The sequence below is a fragment of the Entelurus aequoreus genome, linkage group LG14 (genome assembly GCF_033978785.1).
Source record: "Entelurus aequoreus isolate RoL-2023_Sb linkage group LG14, RoL_Eaeq_v1.1, whole genome shotgun sequence".
Taxonomy (NCBI): Eukaryota; Metazoa; Chordata; class Actinopteri; order Syngnathiformes; family Syngnathidae; genus Entelurus; species Entelurus aequoreus.
In genome coordinates this window covers 52978379-52994085 of record NC_084744.1, presented here as the reverse complement: position 1 = coordinate 52994085, position 15707 = coordinate 52978379, and the positions used below count along the sequence as shown (strand labels likewise).

Sequence of the window (15707 nt, the reverse complement as noted above, 5' to 3'; positions counted from 1 at the left end):
AAGGGTTCAATCTCTCTCCTGTGCTAATTTGAAGCCGACACGACAAACGCTCTCAGAGGAGATAATGTTTGAAAAAATGTGACTGTTTTTACACAACTTTTGTTTTGAAGGGGAATTGCAAACTTCCTGTTGATTTTTGCTGGGGGTTGTCAGTGTATGAAATATAGGTCTAAGTGATCTACATAGAGGTTTTTGTTTCATGTCTCTACGACATTCCTACTGGGAGTTACAGGCAGTTTTGTCTGTGTTTTCTTCCTAGGGGGCGCTAGAGCGCAATTTGGAGTTTGGTTTTTTGATTAGATCGCAATTTGCGCCAATCCTGACGTGTCTGTCCAATTTGGTGAGTTTTGAAACATGTTAATGGGGTCAAATTACAGCTCAAAGAGGCGGCGGTATAATAATAAAACGCTGGAAATTCAATAGGGTCCTCTGTCCCAAAGGGACTCGGTCCCTAATAATAATACAAATATAATAAAAAATAAATAAAAATAAAAACTAGAACAGCCAAATAGCTAAAGCTAGTATGCATATCTAAAAAAAAAAAAGGCTTTTTTAAAAGCATCCACAGTCTGTGGTGCCCTCAGATGGTCAGGGAGAGCGTTCCACAGACTGGGAGCGGCGGAGCAGAAAGCCCGGTCTCCCATTGTTCGTAGCTTTGTCCTCGGAGGTTGGAGGAGGTTAGCCTGTCCGGAGCGGAGGTGTCGTGTGGAGGATTTGGGGGTGAGTACTTCTTTGAGGTAGAGGGGGGCATTTCCATGGAGGCACTGGTGGGTTAGTAGGGAGACTTTGTTATACTCTACTGACACCACCAGATGGCAGTATAAGTGTCCACATAAGCGGCCATAAGACCCCAATTCAGTACTGTACACAATTTTGGAAATAAGAGCTAAAAGGTTCTGTCCACGCATGTGGCCAACTAAGCCTTTAGATTAATTAAGCAATATGCTTGGGCCAAAACTCTTGATTTGAATGATATTCAATAATTATATCTAACTTACTCACAGTTTAACATGATAAACCTTGTCAAACGATATGAAAGCCTGCGTTAATTAACTAATATTATTATCAACACTTGTGTCAGGCTGATTACAAAAATAAATGCTATAAAAACCATCTGATAAAAAATACATTTACGTTAAATAAATAAGTCTTGACTAAATTAATAATACATGTATTTAAAATTAACTGTCAATAAATTTAAGTTAAAAAAGGAAAATATAGCTTCAACACTTTAGTCATAATTCTTGCGCTTGTGAAACTTCTCGAGGACTTAAGCTCCAGACTTGTTCTGTTCGTTTTATAGTGTCATCCCTGCTACAAAAATACATCAAATAAATAAGTCGAACTAAATTAATAATAAATGTATTTCAAATGAACTGTCAATAAATTTAAGTTAAAAAAGGAAAATACAGCTTGACCATTTTAGTCATAATTTTTGCGCTAAAAAAACTTCTCGAGGACTTAAGCTCCAGACTTGTTCTGTTCGTTTTATAGTATCATAACTGACACAAAAATATATTTACGTTAAATAAATAAGTTGAACTAATTTAATAATAAATGTATTTCAAATGAACTGTCAATAAATTTAAGTTAAAAAAGGAAAATACAGCTTGACCACTTTAGTCATAATTTTTGCGCTTATAAAACTTCTCGAGGACTTAAGCTCCAGACTTGTTCTGTTCGTTTTATAGTGTCATCACTGCCACAAAAATACATTTACGTTAAATAAATAAGTCAAACTAAATTAATAATAAATGTATTTCAAATGAACTGTTAATAAATTTAAGTTAAAAAAAGGAAAATACAGCTGAACCACTTTAGTCATAATTCTTGTGCTTGTGAAACTTCTCCATGACAAAAGCTCCAGACTTGTTCTGTTCGTTTTATAGTGTCATCACTGCCACAAAAATGCATTTACATTAAATAAATAAGTCTACCTAAATTAATAATACATGTATTTCAAATGAACTGTAAATAAATTTAAGTTAAAAAAGGGAAATACAGCTTGATCACTTTAGTCATAATTCTTGCGCTCAAATTTCTCGATGACTTAAGCTCCAGACTTGTTCTGTTCGTTTTATAGTGTCATCACTGCCACAAAAATACATTTACGTTAAATAAATAAGTCCAACTAAATTAATAATACATGTATTTCAAATGAACGGTCAATAAATTTAAGTTAAAAAAGGAAAATACAGCTACCACTTTAGTCATAATTTTTGCGCTTATAAAACTTCTTGAGGACTTAAGCTCCAGACTTGTTCTGTTCGTTTTATAGTGTCATCACTGTCACAAAAATACATTTACGTTAAATAAATAAGTCGAACTAAATTAATAATACATGTATTTCAAATGAACGGTCAATAAATTTAAGTTAAAAAAGGAAAATACAGCTTGACCATTTTAGTCATAATTCTTGCGCTTATAAAACTTCTCGATGACTTAAGGTCCAGACTTGTTCTGTTCATTTTATAGTGTCATCCCTGCTACAAAAATACATTAAAAAAATGAGTCTAACTAAATTAATAATAAATGTATTTCAAATGAACTGTCAATAAATTTAAGTTAAAAAAGGAAAATACAGCTTGACCACTTTAGTCATAATTCTTGAGCTTGTGAAACTTCTCCATGACTTAAGCTCCAGACTTGTTGTTTTATAGTGTCATCACTGCCACAAAAATACATTTACGTTAAATAAATAAGTCAAACTAAATTAATAATACATGTATTTCAAATGAACTGTCAATAAATTTAAGTTAAAAAAGGAAAATACAGCTTGACCACTTTAGTCATAATTCTTGCGCTTGTAAAACTTCTCCATGACTTAAGGTCCAGACTTGTTCTGTTCGTTTTATAGTGTCATCACTGCCACAAGTGGTGGAAAAGTGTATTACAACCGAGTACCTCTTCGTCCCATACAGTCCAAAGCTGGGAAGCGTATTTTTTGGCTGCCTTTTAGGGGTTAAGAAACACTGATCCATCATATTGTAACTATTTACACTTTCTAAATAAACTTATAACCATAACAAATGACTAAGAAGACGAAACGCGTCACACAAATATTTATTGGCTTGTACAAAGTAAAGTACTGAAAAGAGTTGTGTGTAAACATGAAATGTCATTCAGAATGTTCTCAGGATAAATGCAACACACACGAGAAACCAAGTTTGTCACAATAATAAATTAATAAGCAGAGGAGGCATACAGGAGAGCACATATAAAACATGTATGACAGTAATAAAGGTACATTCCCGTCATCAGTTACACTGCATTATCAAGCAAACGTGTGCAAAACTCAATGCTTCTTCTGTCTTCACTACTACCAAGTGAAGAACTACAGAAAGTGCACCCTTTGTGTACTTTGGAAGAAGAAAAGGAATCGTACACAACTGCACTACACTGTTCGTAGCGTATTTAAAGTAGCTTGTTGAAGTTAGCACTGCCCAGATGAATACGATCACAAAAAAGGTATTCATGTTTAATAGTCGAGAGATGATAAGTGGGTTGGGAGACGCAGAAGAACAGCCATCTATGCGCGCATGTCTTGCTGCTGAGACGGGAGGCAACGTGGCGTGGCGGCGAGGGAGGGACGGCGGGTGTCACTGAGCTGACGATGGCGTCTCCGAGCCTGCGAGCAGCAGCACTTGGTGGGAGAGGATGAAGGTGAAGAAGTAGACGCAGAGGTCGGCGAAGACGTCGCCCATCCTTCTGTACGTGTCCATGGAGCGCTTGATGACCTCGCCCGGGATGCCCGACAGCAGCAAAGCGGCGCTGAGCACGCTGGACTGGGACTTCTTCTCCACCTGCACCAACAGTCAAACATTTATCACAATAATAATAATAACTCGCCGATATTATTGGACATCTCTAATTAGTATAGATGTATATGTGTACTAATGTTTTATATTTGCAATATAAAGTTAAAGTACCAATGATTGTCACACACACACTAGGTGTGGCAAAATTATTCTCTGCATTTGACCCTTGATCACCCCCTAGGAGGTGAGGGGAGCAGTGAGCAGCAGCGGTGGCCACGCCCAGGAATCATTTTTGGTGATTTAACCCCCAATTCCAACCCTTGATGCTGAGTGCCAAGCTGGGAGGTAATGGGTCCCATTTTTATAGTCTTTGGTATGACTCGGCCGGGGTTTGAACTCACGAACTACCGATCTCAGGGCGGACACTTTAAGCCAGTGGTTCTTAACCTGGGTTCGATCGAACCCAAAGGGTTCGGTGACTCGGCCTCAGGGGTTCGGCGGAGCCTCCGCCGCGTATGGTATGTCAAGACACACCCAACTCATCGTGTAAATAAAAACTTTTATTATGGATACCCCCAAACAATGTTCCCTCTAATTTTCCATCTGATTTGCAGGTGTGTAATTTGTTGTGGTTCATGCACAGCTCATTTTGTGCACCAGTAAAAAACATATAACTTTGCCTTGAATTTGAAAATAATGTTTTTTTAATTTTTTACTAAAGAAGGGTTCGGTGAATGCGCATATTAAACTGGCGGGGTTTCGCACCTCCAACAAGGTTAAGAACCACTGCTCTAACCACTAGGCCACTGAGTAATATATATATATATATATATATATATATATATATATATATATATATATATATATATATATATATATATATATATATATATATATATTATCGGACATCTCTATATATATACAGTATATATATATATATATATATATATATATATATATATATATATATATATATATATATATATATATATATATATATATATATATATATACAGTATATGTATATATATATATACCAGTGGTTCTCAAATGGGGGTACGCGTACCCCTGGGGGTACTTGAAGGTATGCCAAGGGGTACGTGAGATTTTTTTTAAATATTCTAAAAATAGCAACAATTCAAAAATCCTTTATAAATATATTTATTGAATAATACTTCAACAAAATATGAATGTAAGTTCATAAACTGAACATCAAATCAAGTAGGCTATTCCATTTATTAACATAAACCCAGAGTTTCCCCCATGCCATGATGGTTTGACCCTCACTAAAATGTCTGTCAAAAAGAACTGTGAAAAGAAATGCAACAATGCAATATTCAGTGTTGACAGCTAGATTTTTTGTGGACATGTTCCATAAATATGGATGTTAAATATTTCTTTTTTTGTGAAGAAATGTTTAGAATTAAGTTCATGAATCCAGATGGATCTCTATTACAATCCCCAAAGAGGGCACTTTAAGTTGATGATTACTTCTTTGTGTAGAAATCTTTATTTATAATTAAATCACTTGTTTATTTTTCAACAAGTTTTTAGTTATTTGTATATCTTTTTTTCTAAATAGTTCAAGAAAGACCACAAAAAATGAGCAATATTTTGCACTGTTATACAATTTAATAAATCAGAAACTGATGACATAGTGCTGTATTTTACTTCTGTATCTCTTTTCTTCAACCAAAAATGCTTTGCTCTGATTAGGAGGTACTTGAATTAAAAAAATGTTTAGAGGGGGTACATCACTGAAAAAAGGTTGAGAACCACTGATATATACAGTATATATATATATATATATATATATATATATATATATATATATATAGAGATGTCCGATACATGCTTTAAAATGTGATATCGAAAATTATCGGTATCGGTTTCAAAAAGTAACATTTATGACTTTTTAAAACTCCGCTGTGTACACGGACGTAGGGAGAAGTACAGAGCGCCAATAAACCTTAAAGGCACTGCCTTTGCGTGCCGGCCCAATCACATAATATCTACGGCTTTTCACACACACAAGTGAATGCAAGGCCTACTTGGTTAACAGCCATGCAGGTCACACTGAGGGTGACCGTATAAACAACTTTAACACTGTTACAAATATGCGCCACACTGTGAACCCACACCAAACAAGAATAACAAACACATTTCGGGAGAACATCCGCACCGTAACACAACATAAACACAACAGAACAAATACCCAGCACCCCTTGCAGCACTATACACCCCCGGTACCCCCTACCAAAACCCCGCCCACCTCAACCTCCTCATGCTCTCTCAGGGAGAGCATGTCCCAAAATCCAAGCTGCTGTTTTGAGGCATGTTAAAAAAAAAAAATGCACTTTGTGACTTCAATAATAAATATGGCAGTGCCATGTTGGCATTTTTTTTTTCCATAACTTGAGTTGATTTATTTTGGAAAACCTTGTTACATTGTTTAATGGATCCAGCGGGGCATCACAACAAAATTAGGCATAATAATGTGTTAATTCCACGACTGTATATATCGGTATCGGTTGATATCGGAATCGGTAATTGAGAGTTGGACAATATCGGATATCGGCAAAAAAGCCATTATCGGACATCTCTCTCTCTCTCTCTCGCTCTCTCTCTCTCTATATATATATATATATATATATATATATATATATATATATATAAAGTGAATTATATTTATATAGCGCTTTTCTCTAGTGACTCAAAGCGCTTTTACATAGTGAAACCCAATTTCTAAGTTACATTTAAACCAGTGTGGGTGGCACTGGGAGCAGGTGGGTAAAGTGTCTTGCCCAAGGACACAACGGCAGTGACTAGGATGGCGGAAGCGGGGATCGAACCTGGAACCCTCAAGTTGCTGGCACGGCCACTCTACCAACCGAGCTATACCGCCCCTATATAATGAGTATTAGTATACATTTATATGTATACTAATGTTTTGCATTTGCAATATATTGGGTGTAGTGAAAGTACTCACCTTGGGGAAGTACTTGAACAGGCCCATAAAAGCCAGTTCCAGTGTGAGGAATGGAGCAAATATTGACTGAAAAACAAAAGGGACATGACGAGACGGTCGTTCGACAACAAAGGTGTGTACAAGGTTGGCTTACCAGATACTTGCAGACAAACACCCGGACAAAAACCGCCAGGAGGACGCTGCAGACGAGCCTGAAGACCCTGAAAGGGTCCAACTCCTCGCAGTCGGACTCGGCGTCCTGGACCGGCTTCTCGCTGGCCAGCTGACCCCTCAGTTTCATGGCGTCGTCAAAACGAGACAGGTACTGTTGGAGGCCCCTGCGTGGCGAGCCACCGGGATCGGCTGAGGCCAGGTCCCCCTTGGGTCTCTGTCGGACCCCTCGGGTGTTGTCCTCCAACTTGTCGCCCACGTCCGGCAGGGGCGAGTCCCTCCTGTCTGGGGGGCTGCCGGACTCTGACAGGAAGGGGGAGGGTCTCTGGGAAGGTGACCACGGCTCTGTCCGGTCCAGGTCCAAATGGAAGCGGGGCTCTGCTGGACGCCTGGGTGACCCTACAGGGCGACCATGACGTCATACATGACAAATATGATTATATGGATTTTGGGTTTTACGCTACAAACACGTGACTAGACTTGACCCTACCCTTGTTTTCGGACTCATTCTTGGAAAATCCCACGATTCTGTTCATCCGGTCCTCGGAATTGACGAGCAGTTTCCTCCTGCGTGTTTCTGCCCGCCTTTGCGCCGCAGACATGGAGCTCGTCTTGTCCTCCGTAGAATCCATTTTCGTAAACACTTTGAGAGACTATAAATAATCAAAACATCGACTGCGCTCCGACAAATTGACTTAAAAGGCAGCAACGCTTCAGACCAAACATAATCCAAAAAAGGACGGAATGGCGGCGCGGTGTGATGACGTCACAGCCTCATCACAAAGCCCTCTCCGCACGCATGCGCAGACGAACGAATAAAAAACCATGCAGCGGTGTTTTCAACATGTAAATGTCAAACATTCGTTTTATTCTATCATTAAATAAAAAACTTTACACTTTCTTTTCCAAAGATACTCCTTTTTGAATAAACAGGATATTTTTTTATTTCCATCATTTCGTTTTTTATGAAAGACATTGTTGACCATAAGGACCATTTGTTTTCTAAATACATGTTGCTTTTATAATACATTAATTACAAGCCGTTGCAGGAAATCAGACCTTAAAAACGCATTTGGTCCGACTGCATCTTCTTTTTGCTACCCATCGAAGACAACGTACATTTAAAAAAAGTCCCAAACATTTTTATTTTCTTTGACAAGTCATCTTAATTCTTATTAGCATTTCTTCACCTTTCTATTATGCAGTATTTTCAATATACAAGTAGGCATAATTAAAAGATCATTAAAATGGCTTTGTTATGTCTATGTTAAAGAAATCTCCCGTTATATTAAAATATGTCATACAGTCTGCGTTTCTACAGAGGCTTGATAATAAAAGTAGAGTTCCCGTAATACAAGGCAATTATTGAATTTAATCAAGACTGGGAGTATCATAAATTAAACAACAGATATGATGACTTCTCACAAATTGGGGCACCTTTTCTGACATTTGTTCCTTCACATCAAGACTGACAAAAGAAAAGGGCGATGGAGCTTAAATCCTTGGGACGACACTTGATAACAGTCAGAAACACTCGCATACATTTCGATAAAGGAGTCTTTGCCGACAGTTGACATCACTCATCTGTTCTAACCCCGCCCCCACTCAAATCAAAGTGTCCGTAGCATGTTGCCTCCCGGCGACTCGGGGCAGGAGCATGTCAGCAAAGATAACCTTTTTTTTTGTCCACTTCTTCTCGCGGACACAAACGCACACACAGACACACACTAACTGATGCACATCCGAGCTTGAGCGCGGGCTGGTGTCCGAGCGTCGTCGTTGCATCATTTGGAGACCTGCGTCTGGAGGTGGAGCAGGAACTCGTAGTAGGCCACGGTCGACTCGGTCCGGTCCTCGATCATGTTCTGCATAAAAGGGACTTTCATCTGGCTCTCGTCCCTGCAAAGTGCGGCAAACAGTGTAAACAAGAGACATCTTCACAGGTGAAACATTACCTGTGTGAAGTTGTTATCTTTGCAAATATTCAAACAGCACTGACATTTTTTGTGCTGTAATAATAATAATAATACATTTGACTTATAAGGCGCCTTTCTGGGCACTCAAGGACACCGTACAAAATCAAAACAATAAAATCAAATTGGATAAAAACACAACAACAACAAAGATAGAGAAGATGAGATGATTACAATGAATAAGCAGTCAGGAATAGGTGTGTTTTGAGTCTTGATTTGAAGAGGGATATTGAGTCCAAGTTACGAAGGTCTGGTGGTAAAGAGTTCCAAAAATCCCCCAGCAGTACAATAAGTTAAAGTACCAATGATTGTCACACACAGGTGTGGTGAAATTTGTCCTCTGCATTTGACCCATCCCCTTGTTCACCCCCTGGGAGGTGAGGGGAGCAGTGGGCAACATTTTTGGTGATTTAACCCCCAATTCCAACCCTTGATGTTGGAATTGGGAGGTAATGGGTCCCATTTTTATAGTCTTTGCTATGACTCGGCCGGGGTTTGAACTCACAACCTACCGATCTCAGGGCGGACACTCTAACCACTAGGCCACTGAGTAGGTGAAAGTGAAGAAAGATGAGCAATAAAAGCAGAAAAATCACTAATAAAATCTTTGTTGTATTTTGGTGGTCGGTAAACAGCAGCAATGATTGTGGGAGTAGTTCCAGATAGCTGCAAAACTGTGCATTCAAAGGAGCTGAAGACGGTAGAAGACACCAGTGAGATTTTCCACTTCTCGCGATAGATCACCGCGAGACCTCCTCCGTGTAAACATTTTCTGCCTACCTACAGTGGAACCTCCATCTACAAACATAATTGGCTCTTTAAATGGTAAATGGGTTGTACTTATATAGCGCTTTTCTACCCCTTTTTAAGGAGCCCAAAGCGCTTTGACAGTATTTCCACATTCACCCATTCACACACACATTCACACACTGATGGCGGGAGCTGCCATGCAAGGCGCTAACCAGGACCCATCAGGAGCAAGGGTGAAGTGTCTTGCCCAAGGACACAACGGACGTGACTAGGATGGTAGAAGGTGGGGATTGAACCCCAGTAACCAGCAACCCTCCGATTGCTGGCACGGCCACTCTACCAACTTCGCCACGCCGTCTTTAACATGGTTCGCCAACCGAAACGTTCGTATAGAGCAGGGGTCTGCAACCCAATATGTTGAAAGAGTCATATTGGACCAAGAATACAAAAATACAAATCTGTCTAGAGCCGCAAAAAAATGAAAGCCTTATATAAGTGTTATAATGAAGGCAACACGTGATGTAATTGTGTATATTAGCTATATTCTGTTTATTCCACCCCCACTGAAAAAGCCAGCCCGGTGTGTCTGACACCTGGACATGTGAGACGACAGCTGGAGAGAGTCAACCCAGCCAAGTCAGCAGGCCCTGACCGAGTCAACCCCTGGGTCCTGAAGACTTGTGCTGCTCAGCTAACTGAGATCCTGCACTTAATCTTCAACCTGTGTTGAAGTATGGGGGAATACTTACCACAACACAATTCATCCTCTGATCATATTACAGAAAAGAGCAGTGCGAATCATTCACAACGTTGGTTATTTAGAACATACTCATAATCTGTTTATGCAATCAAAGTTGCTCAAATTTGATGACCTTGTTAAATATAATACATTAATAATCTTATATAAAGCATTTAACAAATTATTGCCGCCTAATCTACAATGTTTTTTTATAAGACGAGTGCAGGCTCATAACTTGAGAGGCTTTGGATATTTCTTATTGCAGAGAGCTCAAACCACTGGTAAACGTTTTTGTGTGTCTGTATGCGGACTAAAACTATGGAACAAACTGGACTTGCAACACAAGCAATGCCAAACTATTAATCGATTTAAACTATTATACAAACATGGGGTCTGGTTCAAATATAGAGATGAGGGTCTTTAATTTGACCTGCTGTTGTACTCTGTCTCAAAGTGTTAACATGTGCTCAATGTTTCCCTACCACTATTGCTATGTTGTCTATTACCATTGTTGGTATATTCATTACTCCTACATTGTTGATACAAATTATTGTTACAGTGTAATAATTATTGTTACCTGTGGTAATGCCACTATGATACAACATCTGTATTATAATCCTTGAACAAAGTAACTGTGAAACTCATGTGAATAATCACTGAATGGAGAACTGGGGGTGGGATTAAATAAATTATCTTCGTACCATTCCCTTTCAGGCATAACTGGACAATCATGCATAACATACTATACATTGCCTTTTGCACTACATTAATTTATATTATTATGTGTTGTCAACTTTGTACTTTTTTATGTCATTGCCTGAAATAAATTATAAATGAAAAAATGTATGAAACCCGAGTCTGAAGTTAGAACGGATACTAGCACTATGGAAAACATCCTGCATAGTGCCGGTGCCCAAGAAGCCCATCCTATCGGGCTTGAACGACTTCAGACCAGTTGCCCTGAGGTCCCATGTCATGAAGGTCATCGACTTCAAGAAGAGAATGACCCCGGTGGAGCCCATCAAGATCCAGGGCTGGGAAGTGGCAGTAGTGGAGCAGTACAAGTACCTGGGAGTCCACTTGAACAGCAGACTGGACTGGAAGGACAACTGCAAAGCTGTTTACAGGAAGGGCATGAGCAGACTCTTTGTCCTGAGGAAGCTCAGGTCCTTTAAAGGCCTACTGAAAGCCACTACTACCGACCACGCAGTCTGATAGTTTATATATCAATAATGAAATCTTGACATTGCAACACATGCCAATACGGCCGGGTTAACTTATAAAGTGCAATTTTAAATTTCCCGCGAAACTTCCGGTTGAAAACGTCTATATACGATGACGTATGCGCGTGACGTCAATCGTTGAAACGGAAGTATTCGGACACCATTGTATCCAATACAAAAAAGCTCTGTTTTCATCTCAAAATTCCACAGTATTCTGGACATCTGCGTTGGTGAATCTTTTGCAATTTGTTTAATGAACAATGAAGACTGCAAAGAAGAAAGCTGTAGGTGGGATCGGTGTATTAGCGGCTGGCTGTAGCAACACAACCAGGAGGACTTTAACTTGGATAGCAGATGCGCTAGCCGACGCTAGTCGCCGACCGCACGGATGATCGTGGTGAAGTCCTTCGTCCTTCCGTCGATCGCTGGAATGCAGGTGAGCACGGGTGTTGACGAGCAGATGAGGGCTGGCTGGCGTAGGTGGAGCGCTAATGTTTTTATCATAGCTCTGTGAGGTCCCGTTGCTAAGTTAGCTTCAATGGCGTCGTTGGCAACAGCATTGTTAAGCTTCGCCAAGCTGGAAATTATTAACCGTGTATTTACATGTCCATGGTTTAAAAGTATTGTTGATCTTCTGTCTATCCTTCCAGTCAGGGGTTTATTTATTTTGTTTCTATCTGCATTTGAGCCCGATGCTATCACGTTAGCTCAGTAGCTAAAGAGCTTCGTCGATGTATTGTCGTGGAGATAAAAGTCACTGTGAATGTCCATTTCGCGTTCTCGACTCTCATTTTCAAGAGGATATAGTATCCGAGGTGGTTTAAAATACAAATCCGTGATCCACAATAGAAAAAGGAGAAAGTGTGGAATCCAATGAACCCTTGTACCTAAGTTATGCTTAGAGCGAAAAAAGATACGTCCTACACTGCACGCTAGTCCTTCACTCTCACTTTCCTCATCCACGCATCTTTCATCCTCGCTCAAATCTCGAATCTCTCTCGCTGCATTGTAAACAATGGGAAAATGTGAGGAGTCCTTCCTCCGGTGACCTCACGCTACTTCCGGTACAGGCAAGGCTTTTTTTATCAGCGACCAAAAGTTGCGACCTTTATCGTCGTCGTTCTCTACTAAATCCTTTCAGCAAAAATATGGCAATATCGCGAAATTATCAAGTATGACACACAGAATGGATCTGCTATCCCCGTTTAAATAAAAAAAAATCATTTCAGTAAGCCTTTAATGTGTGCAGCAAGCTGTTGGAGATAGTTTATCAGTCTGTTGTGGCCAGTGCCGTGTACTTTGCAGTGGTTTGTTGGGGCAGCAGCACCAGCAAAAGGGACTCAAACCGGATTGATAAACTGATCCACCCACTCCACCTGACAATTGAGGGAGAGCGGAGTTCATACTCCAACAGGCTCCTTCAGCTGCGTTCCCACAGTGTTTGATTCAAGAACTCCTTCATCCCGCACTCCATCCAGCTGTATAATCACTCGCCATACAGCTATAGATGTAAACGTTTGCAAACTAAAAAGCACGCAGATAGAGGCGTTCATGAATCGAGGCTCCACTGTATTATACTTTAAGTTATTAACGTGTTATTCATAACCATCCCCATAACATAAAAACTGTAAAAGACAAAAACAGTTCCCAACACAAACTATTCGGACAAGTTTGGGGAGATTTTGTTAAGGGGGGGGGGGGGCGGATATGAATAATAAAATGTTAATAACAAACACTATAATAGACAAAATGTTTACAGCACAAACATACGAGACACATTTGGGAAGACGTTGACAAGGTGGGGTGGGGCTGGATGACGTCACTAGTCATAAAATAGCATTTTAGAATAACTTAAAAAGCGTATCGGCACAAATACAAACGTTCACAGCACAAAAGAATGGCAGTGTTATTTGAATATTTGCAATTGTAAGGGGGCCAACTTCACACAGGTGAAACATTTTGTTTTGCTGTGTTCACCTGATGACGTGCAGGGTGGTGAAGAAGGGCCTCTGATCCCTCAACCAGCCAATGAAAGCTCTGGTTCTTTGCGACTCAGCAGTTTCCAACTCTGGCAGCACATACTAGGAGAAGATTGTTGTTAGCATTATTAGCATAGATACTAGGATAATATTGTTGTTAGCTTATTAGCAAATACACAAGGAGAAGATTGTTATTAGCATTATTAGCAAAGATACTTGGAGAAGATCGTTGTTAGCATTATTAGCAAAGACGCTAGGAGAGGATTGTTGTTAGCATTATTAGCAAAGACACTTGGAGAGGATTGTTGTTAGCATTATTAACAAAGACACTAGTAGAAGACTGTTGTTAGCGTTATTAGCAAAGATAATCGGAGAAGATTATTGTTAGCATTATTAACAACGCTACTCGGAGAAGATTGTTGTTAGCATTATTAGCAAATAAACTAGGAGAAGATTGTTGTTACCTTTATGAGCAAAGATACATGGAGAAGATTGATGTTAGCATTAGTAGCAAATATGCTAGAAGATTACCGTTGTTAGCCTTAGTAGCAACGATACTAGGAGACGATTGTTGTTAGCATTATTAGCAAAGAAGCTTGGAGAGGATTGTTGTTAGCATTATTAACAAAACCGGGAGAGGATTGATTGTTGTTAGCATTATTAGCAAATATACTACATGAACAGAGGATTATTGTAAGCATAATTAGCAAATATACTTGGACAGGATTGTTGTTGGCATTATTAGCAAAGATAGTTGGAGAGGATTGTTGTTAGCATTATTAGCAAAGATACTCAGAGAGGATTGTTGTTAGCATTATTAGCAAAGATACTAGGAGAAGATTGTTGTTAGCATTATTAACAACGCTACTCAGAGAAGACTGTTAACATTATTAGCAAAGAAACTAGGATAAGATTGTTGTTAGCTTTATCAGAAAAGTTACTAGGAGAGGATTGTTGTAAGCATTAGTAGCAAATATGCTAGAAGATTAACGTTGTTAGCCTTAGTAGCAAAGATACTAGGACAAGATTGTTGTTAGCATTATTAGCAAAGAGGCTTGGAGAGGATTGTTGTAAGCATTATTAGCAAATATACTTGGAGAGGATTGTTGTTAGCATTATTAGCAAAGATACTCAGAGAGGATTGTTGTTAGCATTATTAGCAAAGATACTAGGAGAAGATTGTTGTTAGCTTTATCAGCAAAGATACACGGAGAGGATTGTTGTTAGCATTGTAGCAAATATGCTAGGAAAAGATTGTTGTTAGCTTTATTAGCAAAGAGGCTTGGAGAAGATTGTTGTTAGCATTATTAGCAAAGAGGCTTGGAGAGGATTGTTGTTAGCATTATTAACAAAACTGGGAGAGGAATGTTGTTATCATTATTAGCAAATATACTACATTGACAGAGGATTATTGTAAGCATTATTAGCAAATATACTTAGAGAAAATTGTTGTTAGCATTATTAGCAAAGATACTCAGAGAGGATTGTTGTTAGCATTATTAGCAAAGATACTAGGAGAAGATTATTGTTAGCGTAATTAGCAAAGATAGTAGGAGAAGATTGTTGTTAGCATTATTAACAAAGCTACTCAGAGAAGTCGGTTGTTAACATTATTAGCAAAGAAACTAGGAGAAGATTGTTGTGAGCTTTATTAGGAAAGATACTAGGAGAGGATTGTTGTTAGCATTATTAAAAATACTAGGAGAAGATTGTTGTTAGCATTACTATCAAATATGCTAGGAGATGATTGTTGTTATTATTACCAAATATACTACAGTAACAGATTGTTAGCATTATTTGCAAAAATACTAGGAGATGATTGTTAGCACTATTAGCAAAGATGCTAGGAGATGATTGTTATTATTAGCAAATATACTACAGTAACAGAAGATTGTTAGCATTATTTGCAAAAATACTAGGAAATGATTGTTAGCACTATTAGCAAAGATGCTAGGAGAAGATTGTAGTTAGAGTTATTAGCAAAGATACCAGGAGAGGAATGTTGTTAGCCTTATTAGCAAGAATACTACAGTAACGGAGGATTGTTGTTAGCATTATTGGCAAAGATACTAGGAAATGATTGTTGTGAGCCTTATTAGCAAAGATGCTAGAAGAAGATTGTTGTTAGCATTATTAGCAAATATAG

The 15707-nt window shown here is 38.9% G+C and overlaps 2 protein-coding genes across 3 annotated transcripts in view; both read right to left on the bottom strand.

Annotated features, from left to right (window-relative positions):
- Nucleotides 1-3047: 3047 nt before the first annotated feature.
- On the bottom strand, nt 3048-7679 carry camlg (calcium modulating ligand). Its single transcript, XM_062070732.1, has 4 exons — nt 7388-7679; nt 6881-7296; nt 6748-6813; nt 3048-3803 (listed from the first exon to the last, which is right to left on the bottom strand). Exons 1-4 carry the CDS (start codon nt 7527-7529, stop codon nt 3600-3602), a joined length of 828 nt encoding a protein of 275 aa, XP_061926716.1. The 5' UTR covers nt 7530-7679; the 3' UTR covers nt 3048-3599.
- Nucleotides 7680-7783: 104 nt separating this feature from the next.
- The window catches only part of sec24a (SEC24 homolog A, COPII coat complex component), a 45354-nt gene continuing 37430 nt past the window's right edge, over nt 7784-15707 (bottom strand). For both annotated transcript variants that reach the window (XM_062070182.1, XM_062070183.1), the window contains 2 exons: nt 13560-13663; nt 7784-8796 (listed from right to left, as the gene is read on the bottom strand). In XM_062070182.1, coding sequence (XP_061926166.1) covers nt 8682-8796; nt 13560-13663 — 219 coding nt within the window. In that variant the 3' untranslated portion in view covers nt 7784-8681. The remainder of the gene's footprint in view (nt 8797-13559; nt 13664-15707) is intronic.